This window comes from Lasioglossum baleicum, chromosome 15 (genome assembly GCF_051020765.1).
Source record: "Lasioglossum baleicum chromosome 15, iyLasBale1, whole genome shotgun sequence".
Taxonomy (NCBI): Eukaryota; Metazoa; Arthropoda; class Insecta; order Hymenoptera; family Halictidae; genus Lasioglossum; species Lasioglossum baleicum.
In genome coordinates this window covers 12,641,916-12,666,834 of record NC_134943.1, presented here as the reverse complement: position 1 = coordinate 12,666,834, position 24,919 = coordinate 12,641,916, and the positions used below count along the sequence as shown (strand labels likewise).

At 42.7% G+C, this 24,919-nt stretch overlaps 1 protein-coding gene across 3 annotated transcripts in view; it reads right to left on the bottom strand.

Moving 5' to 3' along the window:
- The window catches only part of LOC143216385 (ankyrin repeat and SAM domain-containing protein 1A), a 102,438-nt gene that overhangs the window by 12,675 nt on the left and 64,844 nt on the right, over positions 1-24,919 (bottom strand). For 2 of the 3 annotated variants that reach the window (XM_076439359.1, XM_076439362.1), the window contains 3 exons: positions 4,014-4,331; positions 2,561-2,688; positions 2,084-2,461 (listed from right to left, as the gene is read on the bottom strand). In XM_076439359.1, coding sequence (XP_076295474.1) covers positions 2,084-2,461; positions 2,561-2,688; positions 4,014-4,331 — 824 coding nt within the window. The remainder of the gene's footprint in view (positions 1-2,083; positions 2,462-2,560; positions 2,689-4,013; positions 4,332-24,919) is intronic. The other variant, XM_076439361.1, reaches the window with a different exon arrangement.

Here is a 24,919-nt window from a genome sequence, read left to right as displayed (position 1 = left end):
GCGAAAAAAAGGAAGAGGCGGCGGAGAGAGAGAATAAAAAAACGAGAACCAACCCGTCAGCGGAAAAAATTTTTTGCAAGGCGACGCAAGGCCACGCTCGCAAAATCCGGCTCGCGTCACAGAACGTACAATTACACGCGTAAAAGTCGCGTTTCGAATATTCAACCCGGTCACAGGGCCTCGGTCTGCCCCGAAAAAGAGGGAAACTTTCGACGACCTAGCCGAGCGAAACACGCTCGGCACGGGCTGGCGTACACGAGAGTTACGATCGAATCGGATTCGAGGCACGCGAGCGTGTCGCTCGAATTCGGATTACACGCCGCGAATCATTTGTTACATCTGGCTTGGCTGTATAATTTGCGAAAAACAAGGGGATACCGGAAAACCAGAAACAGAGATGAACAGAGAGAAAAATGGGGTGAGGTAAAGAGATTGGGAGACGAGCGGATAATAAAACGAGAGAGGGAGAGAGAGGGAGAGACAGAATGGAACAGACGAAAGTAGACGGAAAGGTTGACAGACACACGAGATTTGAAGATCGTCGCGGCGCGACGAGGCGGGGGGGGGGGGGGGGGTGGCGCGTCGCACGTCCTCTCGGACCGCGAATCGTGAAATTCGATTACCGGCGAAAGAATAGACGTAAGGACCAGAGAAACGGAGGAACAAAAAGAGCAATTTGGGCGTGCGCGCGCGTCGACCAGGCGGCGATTAATCGAATTTAATTAGCTAATTAAGGGAGCAGCGCCGAAAAGACGAGCGGGACGAGGTAACGGAGTGGCTCGTTAACGGATCCGCGTATCGCGCTCGAGGCGCCCGAACAAAAACCATTAATGTCCGCTCGAGCGATCAGGCTGAAAGCTTTCTCGAGTGTCGCCTGCCCTGTTCCATCCCCCCCCCCCCCGTGTACCCCTGATACACCACCTGCGTCATCGCCCCTGTTTTCCGTATACACATATCGGTGTACGGTGTACGCGCCTCGCGAACAGGTGAGTCGAAGCACGGGAGGGGGGGGGGGGGGCGAGCACAAGCGTACAATAACGGCTCTTCAATTAGCCACGATATTTACATTATGACGCGATCGGCTGAAAAGCCGTCAGAAGCGATCGGGCTTGCCGTGTCACACACAGCCACCCTCCAGCCTCGTTTCGTTCTCTTTTGCCCAAGTGGTACGACCCTTGTCAGACACCCCGGTGAACCGTTCACGGCAATCCTTAACGGGATTGTTGCAGCGCTCCTCCTCCTCCTGATTCTCCAACCCCCCCCCCGTCCTTCTACTCGTTTTCCAACTCCTACTCTTACTCCTTTGCCGGCACGCTGATTCTCTGTTTCCGCTGCACCGTTAATACGCGATCTTCGCGATGTGACGCGCCCCCTCGACGCTCGCAGGTGAGAGAATCGACGGGAGAAGAGTGTCATCCCGACGGAAGAAGAGTGTCACCCCGACGGGACCGTAATATCGCGTGACGAACGTCATTAGCCTCTTCCAGTCGATGTGCTTTGCAACAGCGCACCCCCGAATGGATACACACTCTGCCTATTAAGAGGGCTACAGCAGTATTGCAACTTCAAACAATCAAAGGAGAATGAACAATTTTAACAGGGTATGTTCTATACCTTTACAAAGAGTACACCCCGCGACAAAACTATATAAGACATATGAGGAATAAAAAGTGTTATTCTAACGAAATTGTCACGATGAGAATGTCAAAAGGTGAAAAACAGTGACTGAATGATGAGAAACCGACATTAGCGCTCCTAGCTAAAAATGCCATGGAACTGATACTTGTGTGGTGGGTTACCCTCGGTTGGTCGACAACTCATTTCGCCGACACAGCTTTCATCGACGATTTGACGTGTAATTCTCCATTACTAAACCTGAATACTTCCTGATGCCGGTTGTCAAAGTACTCTATGTTCGCCACAAAAAAGTGGCGCGCAATTTAAAATGTCAGGTCATTTTGAGACACACTGTATAATCCGCAGACCTTGGACAGTAGACCGTATTTGTTTCCGTTTCGCATAGTTCTGCCGCAACGAAATTCCATAAGAAATCGATTAGTATTCATCATGCGATTTCGCTTACCAAGGTGTTGAGATCCTTATTGATGTCCTCCAGGTTAGGACCGGTGCAATTGCGATTCTGTGCACGAGTATTTGAGCCGCTGACTGATGCGAGGATCCTCTTCCTGTGCGCTGGCTTTTGGATCTCCAACACGGCCGCGAGTTCGACCTCCCAAACGCACCTCACGCGATCCATATCGGTGTACAAGTGCTTTTGGAAAGTCTCCGCGTAATTTTGCAGATGGATACACTTCAACCACTCGACGACCGATTGGCAGCTGTTACCGACTCGCTTTTCCACGCGTTTGCTCAACAAACCAACGGCGTCCATGATCACGGCTCGCTCCTGGTCGCTGGTGATCCCCATATCCTTCAGATCCGATTCGTCCATCACTCCGTTCTGTGACATCAACGCAAAGTTTGCTCGAGGCTTATCTTAATAACCCTTCAGTGCAGTCCTCGATTAATTTTTGTGTTACAAAACAACATGTATACTCACGATAAACTCGAGGTCGTCGAAACCGTAATTGGTGAAAAGAGTCTCGTAATCCGCCAGGCCCAACGTTGACAACCACTGACCGACGGAAGTGGAAACAATGGGGCTGCTGCTGGTGTCTGAACTCAGACCTGCGTACCAAATCAGACATAACCGCCAAGTTAATTCACATGAAAGACACCATCGACAGAAACCCCCCACGCGTCTCCCTTGTTCGCCCGTTTCTGCGAACCGACGTGAACTTCGATGACGTCAAGTAATTGCGGGAGACATTAAGGGGGGGGGGGGGGTATTCCCATTCAGAGCCGTCAATGCGAGGCATTTCAGGGCTGAAATTTCACTCGGGAGACCAAGCATTTTCAACTGTTCTGAATGTAATATTATACAATTTGTAGGTGTTAGATGTTGGATGCGTTGCTGTTGGTGACGATCGATCGTTGGCGATCGTCCGCTCGTCTCGCTGGTTGTCATTACGAGCCGACGCACAGTGGTCCGGTAGCTCGGTTTTTGTGGCCAAAACTATTGTAGCGTTATTTCAAGGTTTAATGTTATATTATTACAGGTCGTTGGATTCGTCTTGATACCAGTTATAATATTATGAAGTAAAAAATATATGTTAATATTTAAAACATTGAGGTGATCTTCATTTTTTATAAAAAAAAAGAGATTTTTCTTTAAGTTTTTGTATTGAAGTTTGTAGAAGAGTGAATACTGATTAACTTTCGTTGGAAACATTTTTTTGTCAGATCATCGGGGAGATATCTGAAAAATCTTGTTAACAATTCTCACAATGCATACTATTGTCTAGAAATCGCGGAAAAGTAGCCAAGATTGAATTCTTCATAGGAAGTATACGAAATCTAGTAATGAGAGATTTTCGGGGTCTCTGGCTGGCGCAGAGAAAACATATACAATACAATAGTATATTTGTTAAAATCCGTTTATAGTTCAAGATTGCGGGAGATTGCAGTTAAAATTTACATGATCTTCTTAGTAAATGTTCAAGCTTTTATATAAAACAAGTCCGATGCTTAGCGGTCTTAAGCGTTTTTGTATAATTCTTTTCAAAGTTTGAAATGCTATTAATTTACGCTATTCGTGTATGGACTAAACAATGCTTAAAAATGGATTAAATATTTGAAATGCGCTTCCTAATATATGATATATGTATAAAACCATCATTAAAATCTATGTTCTGATATTCGATGATTGAAATCTAAAACGTTTCATTTTACTTTGAATTTTCTGACTTTGTCTTTAGAACGCTGTATCTCATCGCAGAATTATGTAAAATGAATAATATTTTGGATTTGGGAGCTTTGAAGGGTTGTTACTTTATAGGGAAAAAAACGCGCCCTGTTTCGGTACAACGTGGAACAAATTAATCGTGTTATACATAGGAAGGGTTGACTGTGTGATTGTCGAAAGCCGAACTCAAATGAAAGATTCAGTTTACCTAGCCTCGTCTGGAACTCCTTCTCGAGCTCGGTGACGAAGACCGACTCCCTAACGAGTCCAGTACCAAAGGACGCCATGATCTCCGAGATCTTCGCCCATTCCTCCTGCTCGTCGAACGGGCTCATTATGCTAAGGGATTTCTCGTCCCTTTCGCGGTCACGGTCGGACAATCGGAACGGGACCTCTCCGTCCTCGATGCGTTCCCCGCCTCCGCCCTCGCCTCCGGCTCCCATTCCGCATGCGGATGGCCCGTAAACGTTCCGCAGCCGACGCAAGGTCCGAGGCCGCTCAGCTGTCACGGATCCTTTCAACAAACCTGTCGAAGTTACAACATGCACGTTACACGCTGTCCCAGTGAAAAGAAAAAGCGTTCTGTCGACGTGTTAATCAACATTTTCCGCGCTCGATTGTTCGTCTTGGTTGATTATTGATTATGTCGCAAGAGGTATAAAACAATTCCCTGCACGCGTACTTTCTCCCAAGGTGTGTCTGGTACGGCAACGCTACCTTTCGGCGCGAAGAAGTTACAGTATTCTCCCCGTAACTGTCGAAAAGATCTCCTCTACCGTAACTGTCCAAATTTGATTCACACCACTGGCGGATGAAATAACATCAAACACGATAGCATTGCGATTATAATTACTCGTGTAATAAATTCTACATTAATAAAAGCGATTAAAGTTTAAGGCGTGAAAGAGAACGACGAATGGAAATGAAAGAGAGGCAGAGAGAGAGAGTCGAATCGTCAAATCTCAGTCCGTCTTTCTTTTTCAATCGCTGTCCTTCTCTACGTTCGGCAGACTATAAATAATGTGTAGTACCTCTTCGGTAACTGTCACTCTTATAATACTATATCGAGACAATTCGTTTCATCTCCGTAACACTTCAACTCCGTAAAAGGGAGCCGATTTTGTTTGCCGCAGCCGCTCAAACGTTTCGGCCGCGCGTAAGAGTAACCGATCCCGACTCTTGCGGCAGATCTAACGTCTCGGTCGCGCTACAATGTAAATGCACGCGCGAGCACTCAGCAGCCGACTCCGGCAACCTACAACGGCAAATGTTCAGCCCATACTTATCCTAAGAACACGCTTAAATCTACGACAAGTATTTTAGAGGTCTCGAGGAAAATCATTTCAGAGATGGGGTAAATGAATTCGCTGGAAAAAATGTATTGAGCTTAAGGGAGAATATACTGAAGAAGAATAAATATATTTGACTACGAACTTTCTGAATGTCCTAGTACGCGTTTTGGATCGCAGATATAGTTATTAGGTTTCAACTGATAAAACTCGTAGGAAAACATTTGAATCAAAGTACCGATTGACTTATTGACGAGACCAACGTTCCCGAAATTCGCGATCCAGCGAACCTCGTGTTCGGCAACCACGCTGGCCAGCACTTCCGGACGAGTATCTGGAATGAACCGTCGGATATCCATAATGGATATGCGGCACGTACGAACGAATCCGCGGATACGTTGAATATTCATTACAGATTCGACATTGTTCGATGCCTCCATGAGATTAGTTCCCCGAAGATAATCAAGACCGACTCTCGACACCGATGTCGTTAAACAATCAGGTTGTGTTTGGTACAACTATAAAAAAGTCATTCTGTTTTAAAGGGCGTACGGAATACTTTTTACACCCACTGTATGCTTTCCTGAAATAAGCACGAAATAAACTAGTACCCACTCTATCAATTACGTTTTGTAATGAATGTTTACTCTTCGGTAACTTCTACACAACTGAGAAGTATAAATTTGCTACTCGTGCTGTCATTTCGTCCCGCTAGAATTCTGTCAGAGTAAATATTGTCGCGATATTCAAGTACATTATAGCATACATACATGCATGTCGGAAGATGTTGACACATTAAAATATTCATTTTCTTCAGTTAATTGTATCAAAAAAGAAAAAATTGACGATGTGCCATCTCTTTGTCCCGGAGTGTAAATATTGTCGACTAAACTATTTAACTGTGCAAAGGTTCATCAAAATCGTCGATTGGTTTTGATGTTTCTAGTGGGAAACAACGTGGAAACCTGTCCGGCAAGCCAATCGATCCGATTACCATTTCAAGATGACAAGACGAGGCAGTGTTTGTCTTCCACCTTCGATGCTCGATTCGACATCGAAAAGTAGTGATTAAAGCGCAATCAAGCTCCGAGGATCGTTCTCGTCGGACGTTTACGTCATTAGCGGGCCGCAAACAAGACCGGGATCGGTCGCGACAGCTCGCGTCGGCGTTCAAGCCCTTAAACGTCCGACATCGTCACGCTCCGACAGGTGCGAATAATCCCCCTTCCCCTCTCTCCCATTGGTGGTGTTCTCTCATTCTTCGGTCTTTTCATCGTCTGGAGCTTTGGTCGAGGGAGGGCTCCGGAGAGAGCGACCGGGTAACGCCGACATTAAAGACAATCCGTCGTTTTCAGCGGCCTGACAATCGACGCCTCGGTAATACCCTCGGCACAGCGTTCGCCATGAAGATTCTTTCATACGAATTTCACAAATGAGAATTCGCGATACGCAGCGCACGCGAATGGCCGACGACGTCTGAATGAGGGCTACGTTGAGGGGGGGGGCAGGGAGGCAGAGGACCGCCTCGGCACAGACGAAAGAAAAGAAAACGAAGGGAAGAAGAGCGACGCGCAGCACGGAAGGGTGGGAGAGGGAGGGAAAAGAAAAAAAAGTACCAGTTTAAGCAGCGGCTATGAACGCCTTTCAAAGACGCTGTGTGTATCCTATCCGCACGGGTGCACCCGAGAGGGTGGCCGCGAGCGTGTACCAACGTGTATGTGCATGCCTCGTGAAAAGCTCATAAAAATATTAAACAGAGAGAGAGAGAGAGAGAGAGAGAGAGCGAGAGAGAGAGAGAGAGAGAGAGAGAGAGAGAGAGAGAGAGAGAGAGAGAGAGAGAGAGAGAGAGAGAGAGAGAGAGAGAGAAAGAGAGAGAGAGAGATAGAGAGAGAGACGGTGGACGGAGGATACGAGCGAAAAGCGAGGGTGAGAGGTGTAGAGAGCGAGAGAAAAAGAGAGGAGAGGACGAAGGAGGCTCGCGCGCACGTTACAAGCAGCAAACGTACGTAATTTTAATTAAAGCTCCATGATGAAGGGCGTCGCCTGCTCGCGCGCACTCCAGCCAGCAGCGCTATACATATTATGTAGGCAGTTATTCAAGTCATATACACAAATTACATAAATCCTCATCGTCGTCCCTTTCTCCCGCTTTCCATCTTCTATCAGCCTTTCCCTTTCCTTCCAACCATCTCCTACACTCCCACCCACTCGCTGCTTACCATCTCCGCGGGATTTTTTTCTTCTTTCTGCGTCTCGTTTCTTTTTTTCTTTAATACATCCCTCCTCCCCTCGACACAGCCAGTTCTATCTCTTCCTCACTCTCTCGTTTCTCTCTCGTTGTCATTCTTCCTGTCGTCGCACGAGCGACCGCTGGCTTTCACGGCGTAAAACAGTTTCCCTCGCGAGGGAATCCGTTTACTCGCAGTAATTGGGAAGAGCTGCGACATTATGCGCTTTTTCTTCCCCCTTTATTTCATCGCCAGCTCGCCCCCATACCGCCGCTTTAAGGAACTGACGCGCGCGCGCAAACGCGTCGAACGCGCTCCTTTCTTGTACCGTTACCTATCTCTTTTTATTTTTGATCCCTCTCCATCCTCCCGGATTCTCTTACACACCCATTTGTCACTCTTTGCTCGACCTTTTTGTCCTCACGTCAGAATCGACGGAAGGGAAGATTCGGGGTTCCAGTCTAGATTTTTGAAAAAATCTAATTTTGTTTTTTTTAAATCACATTTTTTACTTTTTTGATATTTAAAGGATCGCCAGTTAAAAGGAAGTGTCGAAATTTTAAGGATTACCGAAGTTATACGTATAGGCTTACACATATGTGATTTCTTCACGCAAAAATTCAAACACGTTATTCTCGCAATATTACTTTGATGATGAATCCTTATTTAAATTAACCCTTAGCACTCGAGTCGCCCCTGAAACTTGCTCTACCATTATTCAAAATATTGTTTACATTATTAAATATGTGTTGGTATCTAATCAATTACTAAACATTTAAGTATACGATTTTTATATGCACACAAAGAAAAAAATTAATATAGAATGGAATTATTCTAGATCGGAAGAAAGGTTTAATTTTCGAGTTAAAATAGCTCCGAATGCAAAGAGTTAAACGGTATACTTTTTCCAAGAACAAAGATATTCAAGTCGGGACTCTTACTCGCCGTACGTCTCTAGCCCCCTCCTCTACATTACCTACTGTTTTTTGCTAGTTTATACTTTATACCATAAACTTGAAAAAATGTAAGATTGTGAAATGTGCTATCTTTTTGCCCGAGAGTGTGGTCCATGACTAGACAAACGATTCGGTCTCCTTAACTCTTTATCCCGTGATTCCTGCCTCCTCGCGGTCGCGGTCCATTAAGCGCTGGAAAATTTGCGGCGCTGCGCGACGCCACGATCCTTAGCGCTCGTAAACATTAAAGTAATCCTTGCGTAAATAAGTGTGCACGCCATGGATTTAACAGGACACGTTTCCCCTCACGGCTGAAAGACCGGATTCCCTTGGATATTAAAAATCCGTGGCCATTAAGTCACTCGTAAACGACGCGTAGTTACGATTTTCGAATCTGTCCGCTTACACCGCTCGGGGAATGGCCATTAAAGAGGACTTCAATTAACGACAATAGTTAAAACAATTTTATATTCGATTCGGCCGTTATCGGAGTACGAAATTAATTCGACAGACTGACGCCGCAATTTACAGTTTGGAAGACAAATGGCAATACTTAAAACAGTTTATGGTGGTTTACTCAACAAACATTCAGACAGAGTATTGAATGCCCATCACTACCGCCCGTGTCCTTTGTCTCACCGCAGTAATTCTAAGAAAACGGGGAAACTGGTGTTCTGACGACGATCAGACTATTTAGGCGAACTTTAGACGCATATGTTCCGTCCAAAAGTCGCAGTTCATCAATTAAAGTCAATTGGTCGTAGGTGCTACACGCGATCTTGAGCGAATCACAAGGGAACAGTCATTCGGGTAATCGCGACTGGTGATGGATGCGCCAATTTATGGGTGATGTAATGACTCCATTACGGAAATGGATAATTTGCTAATCGCTACGCTGGCTAAGATAAGAACGACCTGGACGTGCGACTAGAGCTCGCCTCTGCAGCTTAGGCCGTCCACACACGGGTCGATTGTAATCGCGTCGTGAAGTTCGTACGTCTTGCTCGTCATGTACGATCCATGCGGCGGACGCGATTTCGTCCACACACGGGTCGATCGTCGATTTGGTCAACGCGATTCCAGTCGCATGCGATTCCCCTCCACGTGACTTCCAATGCAAATGAATGGAGAGCCACACACGGGTCGATTCGTGGTCGACTGAAATCGGTTCGACTTGGTTCGACTGAAATCGCGTCCGTCGCATGAACAGTCGCATGCGATTCCCCCTCGACGTGATTTCCAATGAAAATAAATGAAGATCCGCACATTGAAATCGCCGCGATTCTAATCGCGTGCGATCGGCAGCGAAGTTGGAAAATCGCGTGGATCGTACGATTCGCGCGACTCATGGAGGTAAGTTTGTGCAGTTCATGTAATTTAAATGATTTGGACATTATTTTTTGTAGTTTGAGTGCATTGCACTCTTCGATGTGGTCTATGTATTTAGGTTACATAGGTTATTATTTATTTATTATCTTTTTTTATGTTATTACGCATACTAATAACATTAAGGTAAGCTTTTTATTTACATAGTTGAATATAATCATGTAGGTTTATAAAAAACAAAAGGCAAAGTAAAAAAAAATTGAAGTAACAGGGATTGATAAACTGTTGTACAATTTTCTGTGGAGTGGGAGTGTTCTTAGGGAGTTGTCTTCTCAGGTCGATTTAATCCGGAAGTATTACCACTTGGTATATTGAGTGAAGATTGAGGGAAATCTGTTGAACTTCCACCAACCTCATCTATGAGGAGCAAAGCTCTCCTTTTGTAACTCCTCAGATGAGCATTGCTCCTCATAGATGAGGTTGGTGGAAGTTCAACAGATTTCCCTCAATCTTCGCTCAATATACCAAGTGGTAATACTTCCGGATTAAATCGACCTGAGAAGACTTTGCCTTTTGTTTTTGTTTATCATAAACCTACATGGTTATATTCAACTATGTAAATAAAAAGCTTACCTTAATGTTATTAGTATGCGTAATAACATAAAAAAAGATAATAAATAAATAATAACCTATGTAACCTAAATACATAGACCACATCGAAGAGTGCAATGCACTCAAACTACAAAAACTAATGGCCAAATCATTTAAATTACATGAACTGCACAAACTTACCTCCATGAGTCGTGCGAATCGTACGATCCACGCGATTTTCCAACTTCGCTGCCGATCGCACGCGATTAGAATCGCGGCGATTTCAATGTGCTGCTCTTCATTTATTTTCATTGGAAATCACGTGGAGGGGGAATCGCATGCGACTGGAATAACGTCGACCGAATCGACGATCGACCCGTGTGTGGATGGTTCATGCGACGGACGCGATTTCAGTCGACTACGAATCGACCCGTGTGTGGCTCTCCATTCATTTGCATTGGAAGTCACGTGGAGGGGGGAATCGCATGCGACTGGAATCGCGTCGACCGAATCGACGATCGACCCGTGTGTGGACGGCCTTAGCAAGCTTATCGTTTGAGGTTTCTGGATCAAGTAAAACTCGAAATCTCTCCTAACTGCTGATTTGAGTACCACTGATTGTCAGGAGAAGAGAAACCGATGAATGCGTCTTTATTATTTTATGGGCCGATAGCTAACAACGCCGAGATTCTGTGATAACGACGGAACAGCAGAATTCCACGGTTTGATGGATCCGCGTTATAGTTAAATGGAAATGTAGTGCTGCAGACTAATGTAAATGAATTATTAATAGGAATTAGTATGCAATAGTGTATTGGAATATCGCGGAATATAGGATACAGGTACCCCGAGGTAGCTGAAAGAACTCGGTTTCGTATAACATTTGGTAAAGAACTACATACCACCAGCTTTTATGGATAATGCTCGTCCAAAAACATTGTCTCGCTGAATCATTCTCTGTCGAATAAAAACAGGTGGGAAAGGAATGGCTACCAATGCGGTATAACTGCGCAACATGATTGAATAATATGCTAACGACGCTAGCCGACTCATAACACCGCTAATTGAGCATAATCATAATACTCGATGGATTATGAAATGGATATTCACTTGAAGATGCAACACCAAATGAATTCTTAATAATGTTGCAAATTGCGAGCAGCAATTATGCTGTGTGTGATATTATTAGCTTGTTACTAGCTCTCTCATAATAAAAACATAGTAAAACCCCGATAACTTCCGCTGCACTTTAAAAACCTCTATAAATCGAAATAAAACTTCCTTCAACTCGAATTATTTTCCATAATTGTGGAAGCCAAACAAGCCGAAATAGCAGTAAATGTCTTACGAAGTTTCGTAGAAAGTTTACAATGATATTGAAAAGAATGTACATATTCTCTGCTTTGGCTACCGTTGAAAATACCATTGATCTGTTAATTCATTAACGCAGAGTAAAACCACAGATTTCTTTAATATTTAATAGTAATATGTAAGAGCCTAGTAGAGTATATTTATGATACTATATGTATTTATACAGGGTGTCTCAGCTGAAGGAGGCGCCACCTAAATATCTCCTTCATTTTTAATGGCACAAAAAATATTTATGGCATAATTTGAATGGTATCGAAGGAGGAATATCATAGAAGAACAATTTCTTTTGTCCGGTTATTTTACATAGTTTTTTCAAGGTCATCGTTATTTTTTTTGTCGGGAAAATTTATTTTTCTTATTCCATCTCAAATAGCGGCTGGAAAAATACATTTGAATATGCTTAAGTCATTAAAACAAGATGGAATCAAAAAAATTGATTTTCCCGATAGAAAATAACGATGACCTTGAAAAAACTATGAAAAAATAACCGGACAAAAGAAATTGTTCTATGATATTCCTCCTTCGATACCATTTAAATTATGCCATAAAAAATATTTCTTTTGTGCCGTTAAACATAAAACTCATCTCCAACAACAATGGAACTTTTCTTTCATTAAAACTACCCCCGTAAGTCGAATTTTTGTAGGGTAAACCTCTCGAAAACTTTGATAACTCGAATATTTTAATTCCTCCAATTTGACATTCGAGTTATCGAGGTGTTCGACTGTACTGTAAACAGCAATTTCGTTTGACAAAGAATACTCGTATTTTTTGTATTTATTTTTCATTTCGTCGAGAGCAACACATTATTTGTTAAACAGTAGAATTGTTCGAGGCAACGCGATGCTGCGCCACTGGCACCTCTAACGTTTCCGTTCTTGCAAGCTGGACGAATTCCTCGATTATCTTCGCGAGACGACTCCTATCGAGGTGGAATCGTTTATCGAGCGTTAACGTTCCATGTGTTCGCGGTCATTTACACGGTAATGCCTCCACCGTTTGCCTTAACCTTTCTGCGAATCGCGAATACGATCGAGGCACTGGTGGCATTCGAAAGTATAGTCGCGTGAAATCGTTTCGAAGAAGGCCGACGTCTGAGGAAATAGCGATGGCCACTGGTACGCGAACAGAATGGTAATAAGATGGTTGATTGACGTCGCTTTGCCTAAAACCTTGAACAGCCTCTGGACAGCTTATCGCACTGTATGCATATATGTATGCATTTGTCACTACCGTATCAAAGTATCAACCCAGGTGGAACTCAATTGTCATCGATAATGTTTCGTACGATGCATGTACCTGGTCTTCTGAAAACGATTACACCCCTGCAACAACTGCAAGCATAAGGAAATGGACGAATAGCGTATTCTGGTAAAAATTTTCTACTTTCGTCAATCCTAATGTTATTCTTTACATCAGAGCTTTCTGGGCCATCCAAATTGCATTGTTTTTCGACAGTAAATATGACTCTTCGCCACTTTGATCTGATCGCTTTATTATGCTCCTTCTTTAACCAAGGTTTCTTCTGCAATTCTTTTCGCGCTAAATGCTTGTATTTTTGTAGAACACGACGGAGATACTTTACAATTAGTGTTTACGCCAACACTTCCTGCGATTTGTCCCGCGCAGTCATTTTCGAATTTGATACTGCTCTCAATATTGCACGTTTTTCACGAGCAGTTTAACTTTTTGAGCGCCCAGAATTCTTGTTTTCCCCGTAATTGTCAAGATTTTTTAACAAGTTTATTAATAACTTCTCGGCTTCTATTTACAACTTTTAATATTTATGTAATTCAATATCGTTCACCTTCAACTTCAATATCTCTCTCTCTCTCTCTCTCTCTCTCTCTCTCTCTCTCTTTCTCTCTCTCTCTCTCCCTCGTATGTATATTTCATATTTTAAATTATCTTTGAGTGCCCAAATAAAAAAGTTTTAAAAAATGCCTTTTTTATTTTTGCATGTAACCATGTAAATTATAATTTTTGGAAAATCTTCTTTGCATATCATTTCGTACACCAATGCTTCTAATTGATTATAATAAATCAGGACCGTAAAGTATAACCTCTTCAGCGGGAAAAGAGCGCACTGCTTTTAAACGTATAGTTGCTACTTAATTAAAAAACGAATGGTAATTAAATCGGTGAAGGGCGTATTCACGTTTCGATAAATTCATTTAGACAGACAATAACAAAACAGAAATTTATGCCGTCATTGATGTGACGTGTCGATAAAAATGGAATAAGAATGTACGATTCATTGTATACTGATTGAAAATACTTTTACGAGACCTATGTGCTTGTTGTTTATGTGTATACATAGTTGTGTAGGATGATTCACACTTGAGGAAAGCAAACAACTCGGTTATCTGTTTCGAGTGAACCGATATAAAGAAACTGGAATAATGTTTCGTTTGAAGTGGGATTGCCGGTAGAGACCGTGGCTAACGTGTACGTGTAGGCGTCAAGGTCACGGGAAGGCCAATTCTCTGGTTTATTAATAAAACTTGATATCTGCTCACTTATGAAAGAGTAATTAACAATGGATCAAGGTCATTTATGCTTGATCAATGTCACAAATCGCGAATTCTCGTCATTTTTTAATCTAATACATTATCAAACTCCTAACAGATGGCGTCTGACTGTTTTCTACTTGATGAATGTTGTTTCAACTTCGCTAATGTGCAGTCACAAATTGTGAGTAATCTTTGAATCAAATTAATTTAAAACGCTATCAAATTAATAAACAGCAAGCAGCGGAATTCGTTTTATTTTATTCATTTACCCTGCGAGTGCCGTGCCGAAGTCATTTTTGACCGGGCACACATCCAAATTCTCATTAAAGTACTCCATTTGTGGCAATTAAACTAACTGAATAGCTGTTTCATTGAGGGTATCGGAAAGACTAATGATGTGTCTACACGAGATATCATGAAAAGTAAATTTTTAAAAATTATTAATTAGAACTGTGAACGGTCCTAAGCATTTGCCAATTACAGTCAAACCTGTTTTTGTGCGATTTTTTTATGCGGTATATGAATAATATCGAGAGTCTGTTCGCCATACAAAAGTTGTTTGCTATGACGGGCTACATTACGTAGCATTAATTGTTTTCTTGTGGGTGTAGTGGTGGAGGACATTTCAAGGTCACCTTGATATTTTTTAATAGAATGTCCTACTTTTTATACCATAAATCGATAAAGTATCAAATTTTGAGTATAAAAGTGTTCACCTTCGTATGTGCTAAACCTAATAGTTAACGAGATATTATCCAAAGAATAACGAAAATTGTTTCGATAATATCTCGTTAACTACTTATTAGGTTTAGGACATATGAAGGTCAACGCTTTTATACTCGGAATTTGATACTCTATCGATCCATGGTATAAAAACTAGGACATTCCATTTAAAAAAATCAAGGTGACCTTGAAATGTCTTCCACCACTCCACCCACAAGAAAACAATTAATATTACGTAATGCAGCCCGTCATACTATCTAACGCACAAAAACAGGTTTGTCTGTATTGTATGTATAGTGTATATATGTATGTATCAAGTTATCAAATTGGCCGTCGGCAGAGGGTTAAAAAAGAGTAGATATCGAGCAACTAAAATACTGATTCTCTGATCTGACTATCCGATGAGTTATCAGATTTATTATGCAACTATTGTAGATGCGTGCCGTTCACTCCATAGAAGTGCTTAGTGCGAAGATAAATTGCACCCCGACCGTTATCTCTTTGTTAGCACCTAAAACGGAAGCGCGAGGCGGTTATTAAGATCCATATCTGTCGGGGCGAAGAGCGAAAATATTTTCCCCGCATTCAAAATACATATATTTTTTCACGACGGGACGCTGCTATTTCCGTCACCTCGTAAATTACAACCCACTCCGGTGTAATTCCCTGAATTAAACGTAAACGGGGTCTTTCTTTTCGTGAAAAATTCGCCGAGACGCAACATACCTGACACGATACGGATGGCAGGACGGAAATAAACGGTTTTGGTAGCGTTCTTCGCGCCGCGGGACTGTTTGTTTTTCCATCGTATCAAAAAAAGAATCAAGGTTTACGATTTATCGGCGATCGACAAGTCAATTGTTGTTCGTTCGCGCGGACGTGAAATCCAATTGTATATTTATCCAGATGGGCGCTACACATACATATAGTGGATCTAAAAAGTATTTCAACACTAAATTTCCGATTCTCGAGAAATTGTCGATACTCGAACAAGAGGAATAATTTCGTTAAAAAAAAATAGAGCCTCTACTTTCGCAGACCATCGTCCATTTTTGTCTAGGATATTAAATTTCTGCGTGATGTGGCAGGTGAAAACTGAGGACATGTTTTTGGTCGAGAATGGTACAACAATTTTCTTCCTAAATGAATTTATTACAAGATTGCAAGCTTTCTCTTTACAAAGACTTCACAAAATTTGATGTACGAATTTTTTGCGGGTGTTTTATATTATATGTATATATGTAATACAAAAATTAGGAACACCTTCGGTTGTCTAAAGTCTTCACGGTGTAAATACCCCATACATACAGTGAACCACGAAAGTATTCGAACGCCCTTTAAAACAGAATAACTTTTCTATAATTGTACCAAACCACCTGATTTAAATTTATAATCAGTTAGAAGCATTGGTTTATGATATGATATGCAGAGAAGATTTTCCAAAAATCATAATTTACAAGGTTACATGCAAAAATAAGAAAGGAATCTTTTAAAACTGTTTTATTTGGGCCCTTAATGAAAATTTTTTAAAATATATGTTTTGTACATCAATGTTAACTATACATATGCTGAAAATTTCATCGAAATCGATTAACATATACACGAGCTACAAGCGGTTAAAAATGGTGAAAGTCGTAGTGTTACTTTATTATTAAAATCCACAGAATCGTACATCTTTCGATGCGTATTATCGACGCTTCAATATTGACAATATCTCAATTGTGGGAAATTTAGCGTTGAAATATTACTTTTTGGATCCACTGTATATCAGGGCCGTATTATAATATAACAGATACGGCAAGAGCTGTGTCGTGCCAAAGTTAGAATCGGCTCTAAAAATAACGGAATTGCTAGCCTGAAATAGTCGAGGAGGACAACACGAATTCTACGAGAAAAATGACCCCGGCCCACGTTCCTGATGGACATCGATGCCGCTTGCTTTTACGTTGGAACTATCAACGATCAATGTATAACTGTCCTCTATTTTTCAATACCACAGATTAATCCCTTCGCTGCTGACATCGCAGAAAATCAAATTCGCAGTGCAACAGTATATCGCAGTTAGGTATGCATTGCACACTACACTGTATAGTATTGGTATGCTCTAGGGCAGTGTTTCTCAACTCGTGTGAAAATATCGAGCGAAAGTGTCGAGCACAATATCATAGATAAAAATGGACGATGGCCTGCGAATTTAAAGGCTTCGAGCTTTGAAATAAGTTTAGATTTGTTATTGTACTATTTTTTCTAACGAAATTGTCGAAAGTTCAAATATTTGTCATCAGTGTTCAAATAGTTTTTGGATCCACTGGGGGATACTGTGCCGTTAAAAATCTCAAGAAACAAGTCAATATAAATTGCAGCAATATTTATCAAAAGTTACAAATCAGTCGTTTTAACTGCTTCGGTAGCCTCGCGAGATAAAAATGTAGTTTATAATGACGCCATCAATATTGAAAACCGGCACGAGGACTTGAACGATCAAGTTTGGCTCCTCGTGTTTCCGTGCAACTCTTATCGGAACCGGTGTGCATATCGTGTAAGTGCAATATAATCCAACGCGAAGAGGAAATGTCTCTCTAACTTTCTTCCTCGACACTTTCATCGTAAGAATGCGTTCTGACAAAACCGCGCCAATGTGACACCCGAAAAAACGTGCGAGTTCCTTGTGTTTTTTTAATCTCGACACCGAAAACATCTTTCCGAGATTCGTAGTAATACATAAAATTGGACAAGTAAAAATTTCTATCTTACGGAAATGACGAGTTGGACTCGTATTCAAGATCTTGGATCAGACTCCACGAAATGTGTAATAGAATCTACTACAATGTCTATAAATTGTATTTCCTTTTCTTCAATCTGAAGAAATCAATTAATGTAGATATGTATACAAGAAATGAAAATTTTCTTCTTCCATTTATGAAATTATTTAGGGCAATTTAGGGCAAAGAGGTTCTAGTTGTGTTATGGCTGTGAGAATAATCATACAAGGGGTCAATAAATAGTCTTTCGATTTTGTGCATTTATGACATAAATGAATAAATGAAATGTGAAATCGAGCACGTTTTCTACTAACCTTAAATCATTATGAATGTTTAACCCTTAATTAATTATCGACTATAATCTAAATATTATACAGACAGCCTCTTAGACCGCTGGAAAAATGTAAATTAATCTTCCTAATACGTGGACAAGCATGAATCTTTAATAATTTCTCATGAATTTAATTTAATATAACTACACTGTACATATAATAGGGTAAACTGATTTAAACTTCATTTTAAACGGCAAATATTAAGAATTTCTGGTATAGAAAATAATTTTTTATTGCTTCTTATTTAGATTTCAAAGCAACGTTGTAAGTTTTCATAACAGAGTTCTACATATATGACTGTTAGCAAATGTGCCAATGACTGTGCTATTTGTCTTACGATTGTTATTCACTGAATATATTTTACAATAAAAGATCTGTGACTCGTAAAGCTGATTGATTTTGCTGAAAAATCTCTATTAGCTTATAATAATAGAAAGTTAAGCTCGGTTAAATATTTCAAAACAAGATAAAAAGATTTTTACTACGATTTTGGCTTAGGGTGTCAATCATTGTACAGTTTGCCCTACGCAAATTAAGTAAAATTAACTGCTATAGTAATTATTTTTACTACAGAAGTTAAGGGTTAAATACAAACAAGTTCAGAGATATGAAAATCATTTTAGTTTATGGTATTCGAGCGAAATGGAGGCAAAATGTCCATTCAAGGAGGACGGTCTTTAAATAAGTTTCGCTGGGCTACCTTTAAACGCACAATTTGTACGAACAGAATATCTTTAAAAACAAACAACAACAATTTCCTTAGACTCCTACTGTAGCAGACATTCCACGTGGCCTCTCGTGTAGTGTGTGTGTGTGTGTGTGTGTGTTTTTTAGGATCAGTATCTACCCTCTGAATCACCGATAAACGCGCGGCCTTCCGGATATTTAAAGCACGAGCGTAGACAGCCTGAACCTCTGAAAAGCTGTGAACGTCCGCGCGATCAATAGCGTCTCCGAATTCGTCGAGAATTAGACAAACAGAAAGAGAAATTACTCACAGAACGGTTTGATCCGTGTCAACGATAATCCCCCGTTCAATCTGGCCAGCGCAGCGCGGCGCGGCGATCAGCTTACAGGGAAACAAAACACCGGTTTCTCACCTCGTCACGCGTCCCCGAAGAGTGACGCAACGAGGGAACGAACGAACTATTATTACATCAGGGAACGCGACGAGCAACAAGTACGTACCGCGGTTTTTGCCAGGCACGCCAGGAACTTGGTGCATGCAGGATTCCCGTGGAGCGCACGTGGCGCGGGTTCACGCTCGCCTGCGCGCAAGCGGACACGAACAAGCGCGCACCAACACACACGAAACACGCGTACCACGAACAGAGCCCAGAGGGTCCTTCTTCGTTCCCCACTGTCGCAGATGCCAGACTCCGGTGTCCCTCGTCGGTTTTCCTTCGTTTTCCGCCTTCGAGCAACCGCCTGTCGTCCTTTTTCCTCTCAACAGGACGTTGCCACAGTCCCCGACCACCCCCCCCCCGTCTGTCCCACAAACTTTCCGTGACCCGGCCCGAACAATGGCCTCACAACGTCATTACACGAGCCGCTGCCGGCTCGTTCACATTCCCAAAACACACGGACCCACCGACACGTGCGTCATCCCGGAAAAACTGTCCCAGCTGATGCACGATCCCACCAACGCGTGTCTGCGCAGTCAAGTGGGGCGCCCCTACTTGGGGGACGTGGCTTCCTACACACCTATTCAAGGTTTTCCGAAAAAACCTAGTCCAGCTGTCCGTCTTCTCCGAAATCGAGTGCTTGTTTTAATTTCCGAAGCACTTTCTCAACATTTTCAGAAAAACATGGACAAACCTTTGTCTTCGTCCAGAAAACGAATTGCTCGGAGTTTGATTAAAAGCAATGTCCTTTCCAGGGCTTTCCAGAAATCGATTTGAATCAATTTTGAACGCGCTTTACTAGGGGATGCTGCTGTCTTGACACCTGTCCAGGCTTGTCATTAAACGTCGCCGATTTTCTCCTCCTGGGCGAGAAATCGATCAGAGTTCGATGAAACGCGATGGATTTTACACGATCGCAGAAGCACGTTCAAAAGAAACAAAAGAGTTTCCTTCCGTTGGGAACTTCAGTTCGGAATCACCGTAATGTCACTTGTCAACTTCTACAGAGAAATCTTTTGTGTCCCGACTGTCGTCGTTCGGTTTCAAGTATACATAGAGCGTGAGAGGCGAGAGGCGCCGCGTGAAACCATGAAGAGGAACGCTACGCCAGCACTGCGTCGCGGCCACTATTTTCGAATCGAGCGGTACGCGTGAATTCCTTTCCACTTCACGAGCACGGTCAGGAATACGAGTGTTCCCGGCGGTTTTCTGAACACGAACGACACGCCCTGGCAGCACGAGCCGCGCGCGATGATCCACCTGCCTCGATCGATCCTCGTTCCACCGCACACTGACGGCCGATCCCACCGGTTCGATCCTCCTTCGACCACGGAACGACGGAACACGTGACCCTCCGTTTGCCTCCACCCGTCTCTACCTGCCGTGTGACTCAACCGTCGCACTTTCGGCGAGTTTCCGTTGTTTTTCGCCGCCGAACTGTCCCAACGCAATGCCACGCCGATATGTGTACTCGCAGTTGCGTTGCGAATCGCACGTGATCAACGGACGGCCTTGGCCACGCCGCCGGAATAGACCGATCTCGACGATGACAATTCGTTCGCGCGGCAAGGTCGACGACCAACGCGATATCATCGAAAAGATTTCAGTTGATTGTTTATTTTGCTGCGAACGATATACCGGAATTTATTGAATCGTTGACTGATATAAGTAAGCTGGACGAGCCTCTTGCTTGACAAGCGATTTCCCATGAGCGTGCTGATACGAGAAGAGGGAAGTCTTGTTCGCCTACTCGGAGTCAGGCACGATAGAGTTTAATCATTTGAATAGCAGCCTTTCTCACGAGCTGATTTATCGGCCTCGTAACCGTGCCCGGTCGCCGACAATAATCAAATATGCATACTCGATCCTGGTTTCCTGGTTGCGTGAATCAGATTCTTACCGATCATCCATCGATAAACGTCAACCTGTTCGCTGGTTGAACGGATGGTTAAACAAACGTCTGCTGGCCGATATAATCGAAGAATTCGACCGGTGCTAGTCGTAGTTCTTCCGCGTCACAGAGCGATCACCGAGGTCAACGTGTCGAACCGAACGGGCCAGAGCCAAACACCTTTGTCCCAGCTGTCTTCGGCCCGGATGTCTCTCTACGTCACCTGGAAAAAGCATGGCCATGCCAGAATCCGAGGAATCCGGTCGTATCACTTTCACTGGTGCCGTGTATCAACGATTAACTTCTCTCTCGATCGATCCTGGGTGTCCTCCGACCGGTCAGAGATCATCGGGACGACGACGTGGAAACCGGTTCGACCGAGTCGATACGACACGATTCGATTCAATTCGATCCGATCCAATCCGAGTTGGCTGCGACACGCAGTCGAGGTTCGCAGGTAAACCGGCGGCGGGGTTCAGCGGTTCAACTCGATCGCGAAATCGAAGGAGACCGACGAAAGAACTCGGGGAAGGAACAACCGTGCTAGCAGGAACCGGTCCGACATTCGTGGATGCACACGTCAGCAAGCCAGTTGACCCGTGGCTTCTTATCGTTCGCCAAACACCGAGCTACGCGGTCATCCGAGTAACACGATGGACTCGTTCCTCGACGTGCCACGAGGCTGCTTAACGAGACGACTAATTCGAACGTGTTAGGTCCACGAGGAGGAGTAGTTGCTGGTGGTGGCAGTGTAAGAGGAGTAGGAGAGCCTCAGGAAGAGGAGGAGAAGGAGAAGGAGGGGGAGGAGGAGGACGGGGGAAGAGTACGTAGCCCGGTCTTCGCCACCCGCACTACCATCGGACAATGAGTCGGAAAGCGCGAGAGTCTTGGATGCGGACGAGGCGAACAGAGACGGACAGAAAGTCGCTCGACTCGTATACTGGCCGGCCAGCAGGCTGCTCGCACCAAAAGATGACCCCAGAGATGGGACTAGCGTTTGACGGTACCCCAGACCGAATTACGGGCACAGGCTGTTTTATCGCCGCTATTGTGTGTTACTCGGCTCGAGACAGAGAGAGAGAGTTATGGAGCTACCTACTCATCAGTTCTAGCTCAAACATAGGCCACCGAACTTTTTTAACCCTCGCGTTCATAACCGAAAAAATCCACACTGTTCCGGATGTCCACTTACCAATCACCATTATGATTTCAATTTTCACTTGCTATCCAACACAACTGCGTATTGTATTTTTTTTTTAATTAGAAAGCAAGGAGTATGTACTCCGGGTATAAAGGGATCAAATGTGCCCTCAAATAAATTGATCTTTCTTATTCGTACCGTTCGACAGGGCACCTAATAAGAAAACCCTCTGTGGCAAGTTTCAACTCGGTACCCCTACCACAAGAGCAGTTACAGGATGAGCACAGTTTAACGAATTATGCTCTATTCTCGTCTGTTCTACTTAACACAAAATTACGAAATAATTCATGAACGTCATACCGGATAGCACGGACGACTGTGAATTTTTTCCGAATTATTCACTGCAAAATGGATTTTTGAGATCGCAGAAATTTACAATTGCTGAGTTCATATTGAATTTATCAGATGACGTTTATATATTATTATAGAAAATCCGAAAAAATTCGGATTTTTATAAAATGTTCTTCATCAATCACGAAGTAGCGGAGCCAAATAAAAATGTGCGCCTACCTTTCATAATTTTAACACATCAACAACCCTTTGCACTCCTTTGTCGAGTGTGACCCGACATTATTTATTCAATTGTATTATTTTTTAGTTAAAAACGAATATAAGCAAGTTCCACAAATATAAATTACAACAAAGTGTGAGAGCTACTGAGAAAATTGTTTAAAATAAGTAGTTAAGAAACTGTCCTTTGAAGTAAATTTTAAATAGAACACTTGAAATAGTAGGGAATTGTTGGCAAACAAAATTGAAAAATAATTCGGAGTGCAAAGGGTTAATGACAAGATATACCGATACTCTTAAATTCCTTTTATTTCTGTATTGTCTTAAGTTACGACACGATTGTGACTCAACACTCCGTTTGTGCCTGCTCTACAGACAATGTGGCCCATGGTTTTCGAAGGCGACGGGGTTCCAGGTTCTCGAAAACACGGACACGACCCTGAGGAAGAGAATTGAATGGCACGAAGCAGACAATGAATCCACACTCGCGTGGAACGCGCTTACATATGGCGAAGGCTCGTTCCAGCTGACCCGGGTCGACCATTGTCATGTTAATGATTAGAAGACACATTTTAGAGCCTGGAAGTTGCGTCCGTTGCGTGTCGTGTAATTACTTTGTACCTGAACCAAAATGCCAACAGGAAAAACAGATTTTCCGATGGATCGAACATTGGAAAATCGAATTAAATTCCATTATTCGTGCCGTTTGATGCAAAAATGCTTCAAGTCAAAAACAGTTAATCATTGGATTATGACGAATTAAGTACAAGTTCTATAAAGCAGAATAATATCGAAGGAGTCTTATGCCAGCCATGTTAAATTATGTTACAATAATTTTATTTAATCACGACAAACCCGTAAGATGTGGTGTTAAAGCAATTAGATAAATATTGACTTACATCACTTTTGCATTAAACTGCTCGGTCAAACTGCATAAAAACTTCCTCTACTTCCTCTTCGATTTCGATGATTTTTGAATAGGTTGTAAACTCAACATTTTGAACACTTTTTTTGTGTACATAGCAGGCGTGTGGACTTGTTTGCTTTCCGAGATATTCGCGAGAAACCAATACAATCAATTGTGACTATGTATATTTGCGCGTCTGTAGTTCCGCACGCATTAGTTTTGGTCAGGGCTTCTGAAACGGGCCCGAAAATAACTGTTTGAAACTGTTACATTTGAGGCGTACTTCAAAAAAAATAAATAGGATTATTTACTATTTATTATTTAAAATGCTATTTTACACGGCTCTGTTTTGCACGTACCTATTCAAAAATCAAAATCAACCGAGCAAGAGTCGATAAATTACCGACATTATGCAACGATATCATATGGCGGAGTGATATTGGACAGATCCGCCAGAAGGAATGACTCGTTCGCTTCAGACATCGGCGAGCCGTCGACGAGTTCGTTAGTCTGGCTTTCTGGGAAACTTCTCGGAGGTCGTGACTAATCCATTCTGTATAGTCGAGGAAACGGTACGTTGTCCATTAAAATGCGTCGTGCGTGCGAGCGAACACGCATCAGGATCCGTTGGTTTTGCGTTGAAGATCAATGGACGCGCGTGAGCCACGAGTAATTACACGCTCGCGGAACCAACATCCACGAAAGCGAGAAAACAGCCTTTCTAATTGCGTATTTTACTCGGGTTTCCGAGTTTAAACGGGAATTTGGATAATTATAGTTCGCCGCTTGAGTAGCGTAAGGTTGTAGTTAGAACTAGCGAGGAGGACTTGAGAGTCCAAGTCATTGCAGAATCACCATACAGGAGATGAACATCACTAATCCGAGGCGAAGTTGTTACACTAAACACAGACCTTATTTTACATCTCCTGTTAATAGAGGGACTTTCAACAAGTGCCATTTTAAATTTCGCGCCATTTTTGAACTGTCAACATTCAACTGTCATTGTGATGTCATTGGACAAGTAAAATCTAGGAGATTTTTAGATATGGATCGATACGCACTCGCGTATGAAACAGCTATTCAGTTAGTTTAATTGCCACAAATTGAGTACTTAAATGACAATTTGGATGTTCCCGGTCAAGAATGACTTCGGCACAGCACTCGGAGGATTAATTGCGAAATTAATTTTGTGGCGATGATAAGCTCGCGGTTTCCAACGAGCGATCGTGACATGGCCACTTATCTGTTTCGAAACAGTTCGTGTTATCTATAAATTCGTACTTCACGCGACAAGAGAAAAACCCGCTGGGGTTTCGTCCGAAAGAGCAGGACAGTGTCGCGTGAGTCATGCATGTCCCATGGCTTATGCATTCCTGCGTGATGTCATAAT